This window comes from Phytophthora ramorum (genome assembly GCF_020800215.1).
Source record: "Phytophthora ramorum isolate Pr-102 chromosome Unknown Phyram_PR-102_s0009, whole genome shotgun sequence".
Classification (NCBI taxonomy): Eukaryota; Oomycota; class Peronosporomycetes; order Peronosporales; family Peronosporaceae; genus Phytophthora; species Phytophthora ramorum.
In genome coordinates this window covers 1847846-1860525 of record NW_027150655.1, presented here as the reverse complement: position 1 = coordinate 1860525, position 12680 = coordinate 1847846, and the positions used below count along the sequence as shown (strand labels likewise).

Genomic DNA, 12680 nt, shown 5'->3' with positions numbered 1-12680 from the left:
TGTCGCATTCGCAATGCGATGTTGCGATGCACTGCTTGTCGGTGCTCATGAACGCCTCGCCAAATTCTGCATGAACGCGTCGCCGTGACTTGGAGGTGTCATCGTCGCCTTGCAAGAAAACGCGTTGCTGCTTGGGGCTCACCTGGCGATCCGTGTTTATCGCGCTTGTCCAGCCAACACGCCAGACTAGTGTTGTGCCGTCGGCAGGCAATTACGAAGACAGCCCTGGCTGTCGCCTTTGCAGTGCCAACGACATGAGCGCTGCCGTGCGCTGCGAACGACCAGGACAGGCTGCAGAATCAAATCGTGGCGAACTCGGGCGGGAAGGACTACAACGCAGTGCAAAAGCACCGCGCTGCAGTCTTGAAGGCTTCAACGTGAAGCATGCTGATGATCATCGGAGCGTCCAACGGCGGTGAAACTTCAACCTGAGCCGTTGAGGGCATCTCGATGAAGTCCTGCTGATGAAAGTCCAAGCGACGACTGGAAATGCTGGTGCTGGCCGACGGTGGCTATTGCTGGGACACACACGGCAAAACAGAATGGCGCGGCTGTCGAGGTCGGCTGTCGATGACGGACATGTAAGCAGAAAATGTCGCCGTCAACTGCCGTTGGCGTAGGGCTCGCATGTGTCCCAAGCAACGCTCTGTAAACGCTGGAGGCCTGCTGGTGCCCTACCGGAAAATCGCCTTCTCCACGACCGCGATCATTTTCGCCGCAAGCCAGATCGAAGTTAGATCGCTCTTGTGGTGGTGGTGGTGGTGGCAACTCGACAGGGCGAGTGGTTGTCCGCTCGCGTCGTCCTGACCCCTGGTCAGTTTTGCCCGCCATCGCCACGTTGCCTTCAGAAACCAGAGGTGGCTTCAAGCTGAGACCTGCTTCAGACGAGACTAAGGAGAACAGCGTCAGCTTTGCATGGCGCTGCTTCGAGTCCGGCGAAACGACGACGGCGACTAGCGTGCGCGCCATGTGGCTGCATCCAGTGGAAGATACTTTTTAGGTCGTGTTGTTGCAGCGATTATTTGCGCAGCCATCATGGCGCAGCTTACTGTGTTGTCTATTCCTCAGCCTCTTCGCCCTCCTCGAGCTCTTCGCCCTCTTCGAGCTCGCTGTCGTCGGAGTTGCTCTTGCTCTTGGTTTCCAGCTTTAGGCGTGCCTGGCGAATGATCTCCTCAGCCTTGGCAGCTTCTTCTGCTTTAGACAGCACCTTCGTCGGTTTTCGGAGCGGCGAGAACGCTTCCACCGGCACCGTGTCGACGCCAGGCTTGGAGCTGGTAGCAGCTAAGCTGGGAGGCAACACGGCCCCATGATCACGAGAGCGCGATTGATTGCGGCTACGACTGCGACTGCGGTTGGTTCGGCTGCGTCTGGCAGACTCGCGGCGAGACTCGGACCGAGAGCGCGACCTGGAACGGGAGACGGACGGCGATCCATGACTGCGGCGGCGTTTCCGTGATGATCGTCGACGCTTCTTGTGGTTCTTATCGTCCTCGAGCTCGTCTGCCGCAGAGGAGCGACGGCGCGAGCGACGAGGTCGGTCTCCGTCGCCGTCATCCTCTGGCACTGAGTCATGGCTTTCCTTGCGGCTTCGCTTGCGGTGCTTGAGCTTCTTTTCGCCTTCCCCTCTGCTGTCTTCTTTCGCCACCGCCACCCACATATCATACACCTGACGCACAAACATGGGGAACTCCACAGCCGTGCCATCACCCTTCTCTTGTTGCTGCTTAACTGCAGCCTCAAGTGCTGCATTAACCTCGTCAGCGGTTAGCTTCTTGGTCTCTTCAGTCTCAACCGGATTTGCGTCCGCGCTGTCCGACTTATCAGAGCCCATTTCCTTGTCACCATTCGCCTCCTCACTGACCTGTTCCTCACCTTCTTCCTCACCCTCTTCGGGCGCATTGCTGTCTAGAGCAACACCCACACCGCTTTCGAGGGCATCGATGAATACCGCGTAAGTCGTCGTCTCGGCTACTCGTAATGGTGGTTCGCCACTGCGATCTAGGTGTGCTCGAATTACTGATGCGGCAGGCTCCAGACTTCGACGCAGCCTACGCACAAACTTGTCAAAAATGTGACGCTGTGCCTTCAAGTGAAGATGCTCGGCATCACCGCCTTCATGTTTCTCGTCTTCTTCGTCTTTGCCAGCCTCTCCACCCACGTCCATCTTAGATTCTTTAGTCTGTTCTTCACTGCCGCTCTGAAGGTGCTCAACAGAGAACTCCTCCCAAGTGCTTCCAACTGTAAGTTGCTGGGTCGCTGCAAACTCTTTCAGTTTCTCATTTAGCTCACGGCCCAGTTTCTCTTCACGCTCAGCGTGTTCAACGCGCTCACGCTTACGTTGCGCATGTTCTAGCTCACGTCGTTCACGCAGAACTTCCTCTGCCCAATCGTACACATCATGCCTGTCCACAATTTGAAGCGCTTCTTCACCGACTTTGCCGCTGTCACCTGGAAGCTCGACCTCTTCCAGCAAAACCAAAACGCGGCGTTTAGTGTCACTATCCAAGCGCCTAGAGCGCTTACCTCCAACCTCGAGTTGCTTTGACTCGACACGCTGGCGCATGAGCCCCATAAAGCTCGTGTGCAATGCTTCCCGCCGCTTTGCAAGGCGGGCTTTCTGGTTGCGTTCCAGATCCTGCATGAAGGTAGCAAATAACTGTTGCCTTTCGCGTGTCTCCTCAATGGCAGACCACCGCGGATCCTTTCGCAAAGCGTAAAAATTATTGCTCTCTGTCACCTCATCCCAAGCAATCTGACGGCGTCGCGAAGGAGGAGCCAGGCTTGACTCGAACAGCCCCAGCAACTCAATGAACTCCTCCCGTGCCTTCTTGACTAGCCGGCGCTTTTCGATAGTCGCTCGGTTCTTGGCCTGCGTGCAGTACTCAGCGAAGGCCTGCTTCTTCTCACCCACGGTGTGGAGTGCAAACTTCCACCGCGGGTCGTTGTGCATCGCCGAGTCCTTCCCGATTACACGCTGAGCGTCACCCCACTTCAGCGTCGGTGTGACCTGTTTATCCTCCAAAAACTGCTTGAATGCAGCCATCCGCTCGGCACGCGGCATTCCCTCAAATTCTGCAGCCTGTTCGCGCTCCTGCTCTTCCTTCCGCTTCTTACGAGCTCGTTCCTGTGTTTGTTGTCGTTTAATCTCCTCTTCATCGTCCTCGTCCTCCTTCTCCGTTGACGCCGAGCTGCCGTGGTCAACAGGAACCTGGATCTGACTCTGAAATGGAACCTGCACCTGCACAGGCTGCGAAGTCGTCGCCACTTGGAGCGCTTCACTCGTCATCTTGGCCACTTGTTCTCGCGCCCTCTGCATCCTAAACTCCTCTGGCTGGTCCCACACCGTCTCCTTCGTGAATGTGTTAAAGTAGTAAAAAGCTCCGGTAGCTTCGTCCTTGTATTCCATCCACCTGGGCGTGCTCACCTCGTGAGTCGGCATGTCGTAGGTACTCACCCCTGTAGCAGCATTGTAGTAGTACATAGCTCCCTGGGGCGTCCTGAATTCACTCCATCCTGGCGGTAGAGCTGATCCAGCATTGGCTGGAGAAGGAGGAGCCTGGAAGCCCTGCGCCGCCAGCATAGGCGGTTGAATATTAAGTCCCATAGGAGGCATGGTCATTCCAGGGGGCGGCCCACGCAAAGGGGGCCCGCCGCGGCCCTGGAAGGCTGGAGGAGGTCCACGGAACGCGAATGGCGGCGGCGGGCCTCGAGCTGCGAACGGAGGACGGAACGGGGGCGGTCCACCGCGTGGGAAAGCTTGGGGAGGACGGAACGGTGGCGGGTTGCCGCGCGGGAACGCGGCGCCGTTGGGGGACGGCCCGTAGTGGCTCATGGAGACGTCACTAAGCCACACAAGACACAGGCACACGCTTCAACAAGTCTGTCGCTGTGCGGACTGCAAGAGTGAAGGTCTTCTCTCTCTTTTGGCTACTGGTGGACTGCGTGCGCACTCGCGGGAGCTACTCACTTGGTGCGGAACTTGGTTGGGCTCGTCCGGATCAACTTCGCACCACGAATAAAAGCGTGGTGTGCACCACAATATTGTGGTGTAGAAACCACCACGTTTCTTAATTGGGTAGTTTCTATAGCTGGCCATGACGCTGCCACCGCCGCCTTCGCGTGGGAAAGGTCCTGCAGGGCCTCCGCCGCCGATGCCGCCACAGCTTCAGGCAATGATGCGTCAGATGCAGCAGCGCCAACCCAAGTTCCAGCAGCAGACGCAACCGCCAGCTCCGTATCAACAGACTCAAGGAGGTCGTGGGGGATTCCGAGGTGGACGCGGAGGAGGACGAGGAGGACGACACGGCGGACGAGGGAGAGGGGGACGGGGGCGTGGGGGGCTCCAGCAGCAGCAGAGACAAGGCAGAGGCTATAACCAGCCACAGTTCAAGCGCAAGAGAGGACCGAGCGACGACGTGCGGGACGCATCGCGCTTTTTCATGCCGTCGTTCCTGGAGGACCCGTGGAAGCAGTTGGAAGCAGCCAATGGCCGTGTCGATGCAGGGCGAGATATGGGAAGAGAGACGCAGTATGGAAATCAGCAGCAGCAGAGAGAAGAAATGCGTCCACGCCAAGTGCAGCAGAGGTATGCGGTCGAGAACGGATCTGGACGAGTGTTCTTTCAACCGTCTTTTTTGCAGGATCCGTGGGCACAATTGGTGCATTGATTGAGGTGGTAAGGTGTGAATCGAGTCTGAACTACGATTTGCGGTGGTTCTTCGTCCTCCTCTGCTGGCAATGCTGCAGGAGTGTCTTTGTTCACAGCACTAGAGCGCCACGGAAGCGGAGGCCTCGTAAACGGGTTCGTGTCTTGAAAAGGTGACGATCTTAGCGCGACGCACACGAGAGCTCAGATCTTTGATGCTGTGTGCTGTCTCGATGCTGGACAGAGCGACTAGCATGGTAAAAGTTGCGCAGCAGTGAATCAGTCTGGGGTACAGGTTGTAGCTTGTGAGGTGCGCGACGGCCTCTGGGCATGCAACTATGTGACTGAGCTGGCAGCTTGAGGGGTCCACCGGGCTACAGCAAACAAACACACAATTTTGAGTTGCCACCAAAACTCCCTAGGAAGGCAACATACCACAAGGTTGGGAACGAGCAGCATACGCTCAGCGACACATGAAAAGCCGAGAAAACAAAGGAAGCGAGCATCAGACTTGTGACGCCTTGATGGAGACATGATGCCACCAGCATACGATGCACGAAGGCACTTGATGCTCGCAAAAAGGTGCACGAGTAGTAAAGCAGCAGCAATGCTGCCAGTAGCTGTGGGACTGCTGTGAGCATGTACTTGAGCGACATGTCGTGGTACAGCTTGCGGTTCTCGAGCTGTGCTCGTAAGTGGCAATATTAACTCATAAGATGCTATAGGCCGAAAGCTGTGAGAACTTACATCTGTGGCATGATACCATTGACAAAAGGCAAAGCTGCCCTGCAACGATTTTTACAGTTAGCAGCAAAACGCGTTGGCATTAAAAAGCACTTCGGCAATGTGACTACAGTTGCGCTGCAGGCCAAGAAGACCGGGTACAGGCGAAGAAGCAGCGGATATGATTTCATCAGATGACAGCAGGGGAATCGGTTCACTACAAGTGATTGCAACGTCGTCTTTCTCGTCGTTCTCAAAAGCGTATTGTACTACTACCAGTAGTAGTAACAAACAAGACTCTTATTTTCGCATGATCACAGTCACCAATAGCATGCCATCGATTATCACCTGCGACGTTGGGGTACACGAGAAGACTGGCGCTCTCGGTTGTAGACTCCCTATAAGTATAATACTTAGGATGCGTTGTAAATGTGGGCCTCAAGTCAATCAGTACCTGCAGTCATAACAACTGGTTTAAGAATTAACCTTGTATACATCACATGTTCTTTACCAGGATGCATCTCATTGGTTTAAAATCCGTTTAAAGCGAGCGGCTCCGAGAGCCTTCCAGACCACACGAGCACTACAGCAGAGTAAGGCAAGCATGGGGCGAGCTAGGAAGCGCACGATGGACATGATCCGACTGGTGAAGGGTTTATCCCGCAACGGCGGCATGCGTCGTCCATCCTGGGTGTCCATGGTGGACCGCTTCCCGCCGCCGCCGGTGCCGCGCCAGGACCGCGACAAGCTGCCGGTCATCACGTTCCCGCAGGACCGCTTGGCCGAGCTCTACATGAAGCAGCGCGACGGCATCGTGGACGGCCAGACGGCCTACGAGTTCGCAGATGAACAGCTGACGCTCATCGAGCACGGCATCCCGGAGGAGGACGCTTACAACCTGCTCATCGAGAAGTACGACCAGGTGGAGAGCCACCGCTTCCTCGAAAAGTTCTCCAAGATGCGCGGCATCGAGTTCGCCGACCCGGCCGACTACGACGACATCGAGAAGGGATGGGTGGAGGCCGAGAGTCGCGCCATCAAGGAGGCCATGCGTCTCGAGCACGAGGAAGAGGAGGCGCTGCGGAACATGTAGACGGAGAAGTAGACAGCCTTGCAAGGACAGTGACAAGAGACACAACCTTTTTCATTTCGCTAAGATGCGTTCGTTCATGTGTTGTTGACAGGGAATGGAAATAGTGCAGGTACGTCAATGGAGAATAAGTGGAGAATAAGTCTTCTACATGTACATCTGCGCCAATGTGGGGTTCTCCAGGGAAGCAAAAAGGTGTCCTGCTACGCTTCGCTCTTACTGGCACAGCGGGTTAGTACGCTCTTGAGTTACGACGACCGAAAGGTAGGCGGCACTCGCGCTGGGTTGCGCGTCTCCCTCTTCATCGCCGTGGCGGAGTCTGTTGGCGAAGGTGGCTGGCAGCGTCGACTGCTTCGGAGTCGTCACAGCCATGTAGCCGCTCGGGTGGTCTATTGCCATCTTGCTGCGACTCGTGCTCTTGCTGAGACTCAGACTCCTGCTGCGTGTACTTGGGCTGCTGGGTCCTTGTCGGCGAGCAGCAGCACCTTCCGGGTCGATGAACTCGCCGAACTGCAGACCCTGCTGCATGTCGTGGTGTACCTCGCGGAACATGCGGACGATCGTTGCCATCATGATGAGCTCGCCGGCGTTCGAAGACAGCGCGTAGATCGGCGACGGCATGAGGTAGCCGATGAGCAGCGCCACCGCCCCCACAAGCATCCAAATCCACGGGTTGAAGCATGTAGCGTGCACCATGTACGAGTAGTTGGTGCCGTAGTTCCACAGCCGCAGTCCAATGTACAGCGCGAGTGCCACAAGCACCAGAGCCGGCAGGATGGCACACACTGCATGTGCCGTGCTGTCTCCGTGGAGCGCGTACATGCTGGCGATCTCGGGCGTGAGGTCCGAGGTCCAGCGGTATGCCACCAGCAGGTTGAGCACTAGCAGGGCACAGCCCACGAGCCACACGAAGAATCGAAGACACGTCGAGACCCACCAACGGCGCTTGGCCAGATCGGAGGCTGCGCCGGCGTTGTCACAGCTGCTGCCGCGTTCGCGGTGTCCGCTCTCGAACGAGATGCCGCAGAAGTTGACCGATTTGTGCTTGTGCACCAGGTACGCGAGTTCGTAGCATACCAACAGCAGCATAGGGGTCACACACGCGTGGAAGGCCAGCATGGCCTGCGTACTGGCGTGGCGTCGGTCAATGCCTGTCGTCGCCATGACGGCATTGTCGAAGACGATGCTGAAGCAGATAAATGGCTAGAGACAACGAGGGAAGGGATTAGGACAACCGACTCACACATGATCAAGTGGGACAGCACTTACCGTGAGCAGGAAGGCGGCGGTGGTCGAGTACTTCTTGGCGTAACCGAGCGAGAAGTAGAAGAGCACGATGCCGACAGCCGCGAAGACCCAGAAGATGGGCACAAACGCAGGCAGCACGTGCACCTCGTACTCGTCCGAGGACATGGCAGCTCCCCTGGTCGATTGGATCTAATGAGGAAGGCGGCGGCGTGTGTCAATATACCCCAAGAGTGCTTCGCGTCCAGTGCTGGCAAGGGGTTCCGACCCGAAAAACGACAGAGCTCGATTGATGTAAGTGGGTGAGAATGCCCCAGCGCAGAGACCAGCGACGGTAGAGACCCCGAGGTCGACGCTGTCCGTTCTTATCCCACTGAGCTTGCCCAGCTGCCATGTGCAGCGCCGCATGGGCCATCGTCGCAAGCGTTTCTGCCTCAGAGCTGTATTTATAGAAGTCAACGCCGCGGCAATCTGAAGAGGACGCAAGAGTGAGAAACAAATGCAGAGACGCAGGACGTCGACAGGTTAAGCGACCTTCATCGACGCCTCGTCTGCTTGTGTTCATTACCGAGTTTGAGGTTTAGCTACGACAGAGTGCAGTGCGCGCACCCCGATGGGGGCGGGAGTCCTGCCTCTTGCTCTTCAACGGCGGCTACAACTGGAACTGATGGAGCTGCAACTGCAGAGCGAGGAATTCACTTCTCGTACACCCACTCGTCGTCGTAGGCACCCCACTCGATGACGCCCTCCGGGAACCACAGAGCGATCTCCTTCTGGGCCGACTCGACCGAGTCCGAGCCGTGGCACACGTTGCGGCCCACGTCCACACAGAAGTCGCCGCGGATCGTGCCCAGCGCCGAGTCGGTGGGCTTGGTGGCGCCCAGCATCTTGCGGCCCTCGAGCACCACGTTGGTGCCCTCCCAGACCATGCACGTCACGGGGCCCGAGCTCATGTACTTGATGAGCGCAGGGAAGAAGGGGCGGCCGGCCAGGTCCGCGTAGTGGGCCTCCAGGTGCTCCACCGCCGGGCGCGCCAGCTTGAGCGCCACGAGCTTGTAGCCCTTGGTCTCGAAGCGCTTGATGATCTCGCCCACCAGGTGGCGCTGCACGCCGTCCGGCTTGATCATGATGTACGTCTGCTCGCGGGCCATGGTTGCTTGGGGGGAGTTGAGTCTTGCTTGAGTCCGAGAAAGATCTTCCGAAAATGCCAGGATGGCCGCCACGTCCCAAGCCAGCCGATTACAACCATAACACGCTGGAATCCCGCACTTCAAACGGTTACAGTTGTAAGGTCGCGATAACGGATATGAACGTTGCAAATGTGCTGGATAACTCGATTTTATGGCAGATACGTGTTGATTACTTGTTAAGTGCCTTTCGATGGTCGCTTCAACATACTGGTGTTGCTGTGGTGCTATTGACCGCTTGTAGCAGCAGATTACGCGCGCTGGAAGTGCGAGGCTATGAGAAGGCGGAACGTCTGGTCCTCGTCGAAGCTGAGTTCCTCTAGCATCTTCTCAGCGTGCAGCACGAGCAGAGGGTCCACCTCGATGATGGTCTCGTCGTAGTTGGCGCAGGCACGCAGCACTCGCAGCAACGCGTCGCTCTGTGGGTGATCGAGCGCAAAGCCGTACAGTTGGAAGGCGCGTTGAATGGTCATGGCGCGCGGGCAGTACTTGCACGTGCACAGGTAGTCCTCGAGGCGGGGTGGGGCGGGAGCTGTTCACACACACACGAATAGTCAGCTACATCAGGAAAGTACTCAAGAGCTATTGCTGCTTGCTGCACCTTCGCTAAAGGAGCGCGTGCGGCGCGGCAGCAATGAATGAGACGTACTGCTGCCGAAGGTAGGAGACAGCCGGCGCAAGTTGAGACCTGCGCAAGTGCAGCATGCAGTCAGTGGCGCGCTCAATGCGCTGGCACACTATGACAAGACCTAAGCGTACCAGATCGAGGGCATGAATTTGGGGCAGGTAGCAGGGCTCGCTCTTCTGGCGACAACTCTCGCTGTTCATCGTCAACTGGCAGTCCCTTCTTCTCCTCCAGATCGTCCTCGATCTCGACCTCGCCTTCAGTGGACACAACCACGACGGACTTGTCCTCAACGTCTTGGCAGCGCGACACCGACAGCGGTGAGTCTGGAAAGAGCCCCAGGCCGTCGTCCGTGCTCGATGCGGGGCCTTCGTGGTCCAGCGACAGCGACGGCTCGTAGTAGTACATAGACATCAGCGTTCTCGCTTCATGCTTGCTCAGCGTCCGGTGGTGGTTGCCTGTCTTCCATGCGTCCACTACAACACGTATTAATGTATCCCCAGTGTCAGTCTCCTCATGCACTGCCTGCAACACCAGACACGCACCATCAGGGGCAGTTTGAGCGCAGCAGTTGACAGCGCCCATGAGGTCTCTGCGTTCTTCTTGCCGGTCTTTTCCACGCCACGTTGATTTCACCACTGAAGTCGGTCAGCTCTAGAATCCGCCAGCATAGCGAGAAAGAGCAGCACTACAAGTCTCGAGGCGAGCTGCTCAAGTTCTTGCCTTTCTCAAGATGGCTACATGTATGTACGGTACCGGTATCAATATCGGTTCCAAATTTTAACAATTTAATCGTCGGCCATGGAGACGCCGTCGCAGCCCGAGTTCGATCGGGACAACCTGAACGAAGATATCGTGCGCATGCGCTCACTCTGGGTCAACGAGCTGGTGCGTCTTCGTCTCGACTTTAATTTGCACTGCTAACAATCTGCATGCTCGCAGAATTGACAAATTTATTGAGCGCTAACCACCAGTACTCCTTGCATCCGACAGAACGCCCCGGAGATACTGCAGTACAACGATGAAATGGTGTCTGAGATGCTCGAGCAGATTCGCAACCAGCAGGAATACGTCGACTCGGTCTACGAGGACCGCACGCAGCTCACGGAGGAGAAGTCCTTTATTAACAAACTCTATCAGATGGAGATCGACCGACTGCGCTACATGGTCTCGTCGTATCTGCGCACGCGGCTGCGAAAGGTGAGAGGCTATAGTCAGAAGCCTCGGCTTCTAATGAGGTACATGTATACTATTTGCTGATATTGTGTGTTGTGTTGCTATGAAGATTGAAAAGTTCGCTGTTCATATTCTGGGAGATGCCGTGCTGACTCAGCGACTGTCGATGAAGGAACGCCACTTCGCCCAGCAGTACGTGTGCTAACCTTTTGTACTACATTTGGGCGATTTGTTCTAATGGGTTGCCTTGCTGTTGCAGGTTTGTGATGCTCTTGGAGTCACACATGAACGATCTAGCGCTGGGCAAGTTCGCAGAGGAGCACCGGAGCATTGCCGCTAAAGGCATGGGTAAGAGTGTCGATGTTTTGCTGTTTGAAAGGGTCGCTGGTCCGGCTCAGTGCTTCCTGGTTCTGACATTCGTCTGGATGCCTGTATGTTGGCGGTGCATGTCAGTGCCGGAGCCGAATCTGGACACCTTCGTGTTCTGCGAGGCCAAGGACGAGGTGGGCGGCGTGCAGTGTGACGACAAGGGCGACGACTTCGTTCAGATGCACCCTGTGGATCGCTACGTGCTGCGCTACCGGAGCGTCCAGAGCCACGTGGAGGCAGGTGGGGTCGAGCTGATCTAGGATTCACCGCTTGTTGTGTAGACTACGATAGAAGATATCGCAGTCTTGTGTCGTGAAGCGATATAGATTAAGTTAGCTGTGCGAGAATACACGACGATGACACGTACGAGAGCTGCCATATAGTCAGCCTCTACATGCAGAAAAAATACCAGCGCCACAATCCGGCATAAACTACTAATGTTCCGGGCCCACATGGGGAAGAGAAGAAGATGGCATGGCACTAAGCCCAGATCCCCGTATCCAGCTTGTGTCTCTGTCTTGTCCTTGTGTCGTCGAGGTGCTCGTCTCGTCCTTCTCTGATAATGAATCGGTGCGTCCGTCCGCATCCAGCATCGAACGATTACCACAATGGATTGGCAACCGCCGCCGCTGCTGCAATGCACACAAAGAATGCTGCTGGCTGTACAATAAAACACACACAAATTATCAGAACCTCTCCAATTCCTCTTCTGCACAATATTCTTCTCACCACTAGCAGCACTTCTTCCAGCACGAGCACCGCCACCTGGAAGATCTCATAGTGCGTAAACGCGTACCCCGGCACCTCGAACCGCTCGTACAGATGTGGGGTGAGCATCACAATCCGCGCAAACTCCATGGCACTCAGCAGCAAATACTACATCACAACATAAAAGCTCAAATCAGAAAATCTTTTGCCAAATGTGTCAATAGAAAACGCACCACAACGGTCCAGCTCATGCGCTCCGAGCGCACAGCCAGCAGCCCCACGACGCCCACCACGAACATAAAGATGTTTGACAGCCATAGGTAGTTGCCCGACGCCAGCAGCCCCAGCAGCAGCTGAAGTACCGCAATCACGCGGATACGCTGCGACCGCTGCGCAGTGGACGCCCACACGCGCTTCTGCTGCTCGAAGCCACCGTAACAGCGCGGCGCAGTGGACGTGGACGTCGTGGATGACGCCGCAAAGCTGCGCGGGAACAGCGGGTCGTACTCGCGCGCGTGATCCGACATGAGAATGGAGGGTCGTGCTTTTGGAAATGGCTGTGGGTGCTGTCGGGTGCCTTATTCCGCCACTGTTGGGATTGGATGAAAATGAGGTTGGAGAGATGTGGTTGGTGGAAAATCGTTTTGTCCCACTTCTCAACAAAATTGCTGTCTGCAAGATCGCGTCGTTTTCTTGGCTGATAGGTATTGTATTGTAGCATTGGGCAGCATTTGGAGGCATTCTGCTGCCGTAATTGCCACTTTGACGCGGTAGATGGCAACGGAAGGCGGGTTTTCTAGCGGTGGATTACTGTTTGGTGCATGGTACTACCAATTGGGTAGTGACTCATTGCAAAAAAAATCAAGAAAAAGGCAACTTCTACACACGGGTACACTTGAAAGCTCAATTGAG

General features: G+C 56.1%; 7 protein-coding genes across 7 annotated transcripts; 2 read left to right on the top strand and 5 right to left on the bottom strand.

The window, feature by feature from the left end:
* Positions 1–1057: 1057 nt before the first annotated feature.
* Positions 1058–3832, bottom strand: KRP23_10303 (Pre-mRNA-processing protein 40A; the record flags this gene model as incomplete). Its single annotated transcript, XM_067880735.1, has 1 exon — positions 1058–3832. The coding sequence occupies one exon, from the start codon at positions 3830–3832 to the stop codon at positions 1058–1060; it is 2775 nt and encodes a 924-aa protein (XP_067742133.1).
* Positions 3833–5972: 2140 nt separating this feature from the next.
* Positions 5973–6461, top strand: KRP23_10302 (uncharacterized protein; the record flags this gene model as incomplete). Its single annotated transcript, XM_067880734.1, has 1 exon — positions 5973–6461. One exon carries the CDS (start codon positions 5973–5975, stop codon positions 6459–6461), a length of 489 nt encoding a protein of 162 aa, XP_067742132.1.
* A 213-nt stretch (positions 6462–6674) lies between these two features.
* Positions 6675–7871, bottom strand: KRP23_10301 (uncharacterized protein; the record flags this gene model as incomplete). Its single annotated transcript, XM_067880733.1, has 2 exons — positions 6675–7661; positions 7728–7871. The coding sequence occupies 2 exons, from the start codon at positions 7869–7871 to the stop codon at positions 6675–6677; spliced, it is 1131 nt and encodes a 376-aa protein (XP_067742131.1).
* Positions 7872–8398: 527 nt separating this feature from the next.
* On the bottom strand, positions 8399–8854 carry KRP23_10300 (Nucleoside diphosphate kinase B; the record flags this gene model as incomplete). Its single annotated transcript, XM_067880732.1, has 1 exon — positions 8399–8854. One exon carries the CDS (start codon positions 8852–8854, stop codon positions 8399–8401), a length of 456 nt encoding a protein of 151 aa, XP_067742130.1.
* Positions 8855–9141: 287 nt separating this feature from the next.
* KRP23_10299 (uncharacterized protein) lies at positions 9142–10100 on the bottom strand (the record flags this gene model as incomplete). The annotated part of the gene is made up of 4 exons (XM_067880731.1): positions 9142–9422; positions 9492–9578; positions 9650–9991; positions 10061–10100. The coding sequence occupies 4 exons, from the start codon at positions 10098–10100 to the stop codon at positions 9142–9144; spliced, it is 750 nt and encodes a 249-aa protein (XP_067742129.1).
* A 216-nt stretch (positions 10101–10316) lies between these two features.
* On the top strand, positions 10317–11320 carry KRP23_10298 (DNA replication complex GINS protein SLD5; the record flags this gene model as incomplete). The annotated part of the gene is made up of 5 exons (XM_067880730.1): positions 10317–10403; positions 10509–10715; positions 10801–10883; positions 10951–11039; positions 11145–11320. The coding sequence occupies 5 exons, from the start codon at positions 10317–10319 to the stop codon at positions 11318–11320; spliced, it is 642 nt and encodes a 213-aa protein (XP_067742128.1).
* A 340-nt stretch (positions 11321–11660) lies between these two features.
* Positions 11661–12295, bottom strand: KRP23_10297 (uncharacterized protein; the record flags this gene model as incomplete). Its single annotated transcript, XM_067880729.1, has 3 exons — positions 11661–11720; positions 11790–11936; positions 12002–12295. The coding sequence occupies 3 exons, from the start codon at positions 12293–12295 to the stop codon at positions 11661–11663; spliced, it is 501 nt and encodes a 166-aa protein (XP_067742127.1).
* Positions 12296–12680: the final 385 nt, after the last annotated feature.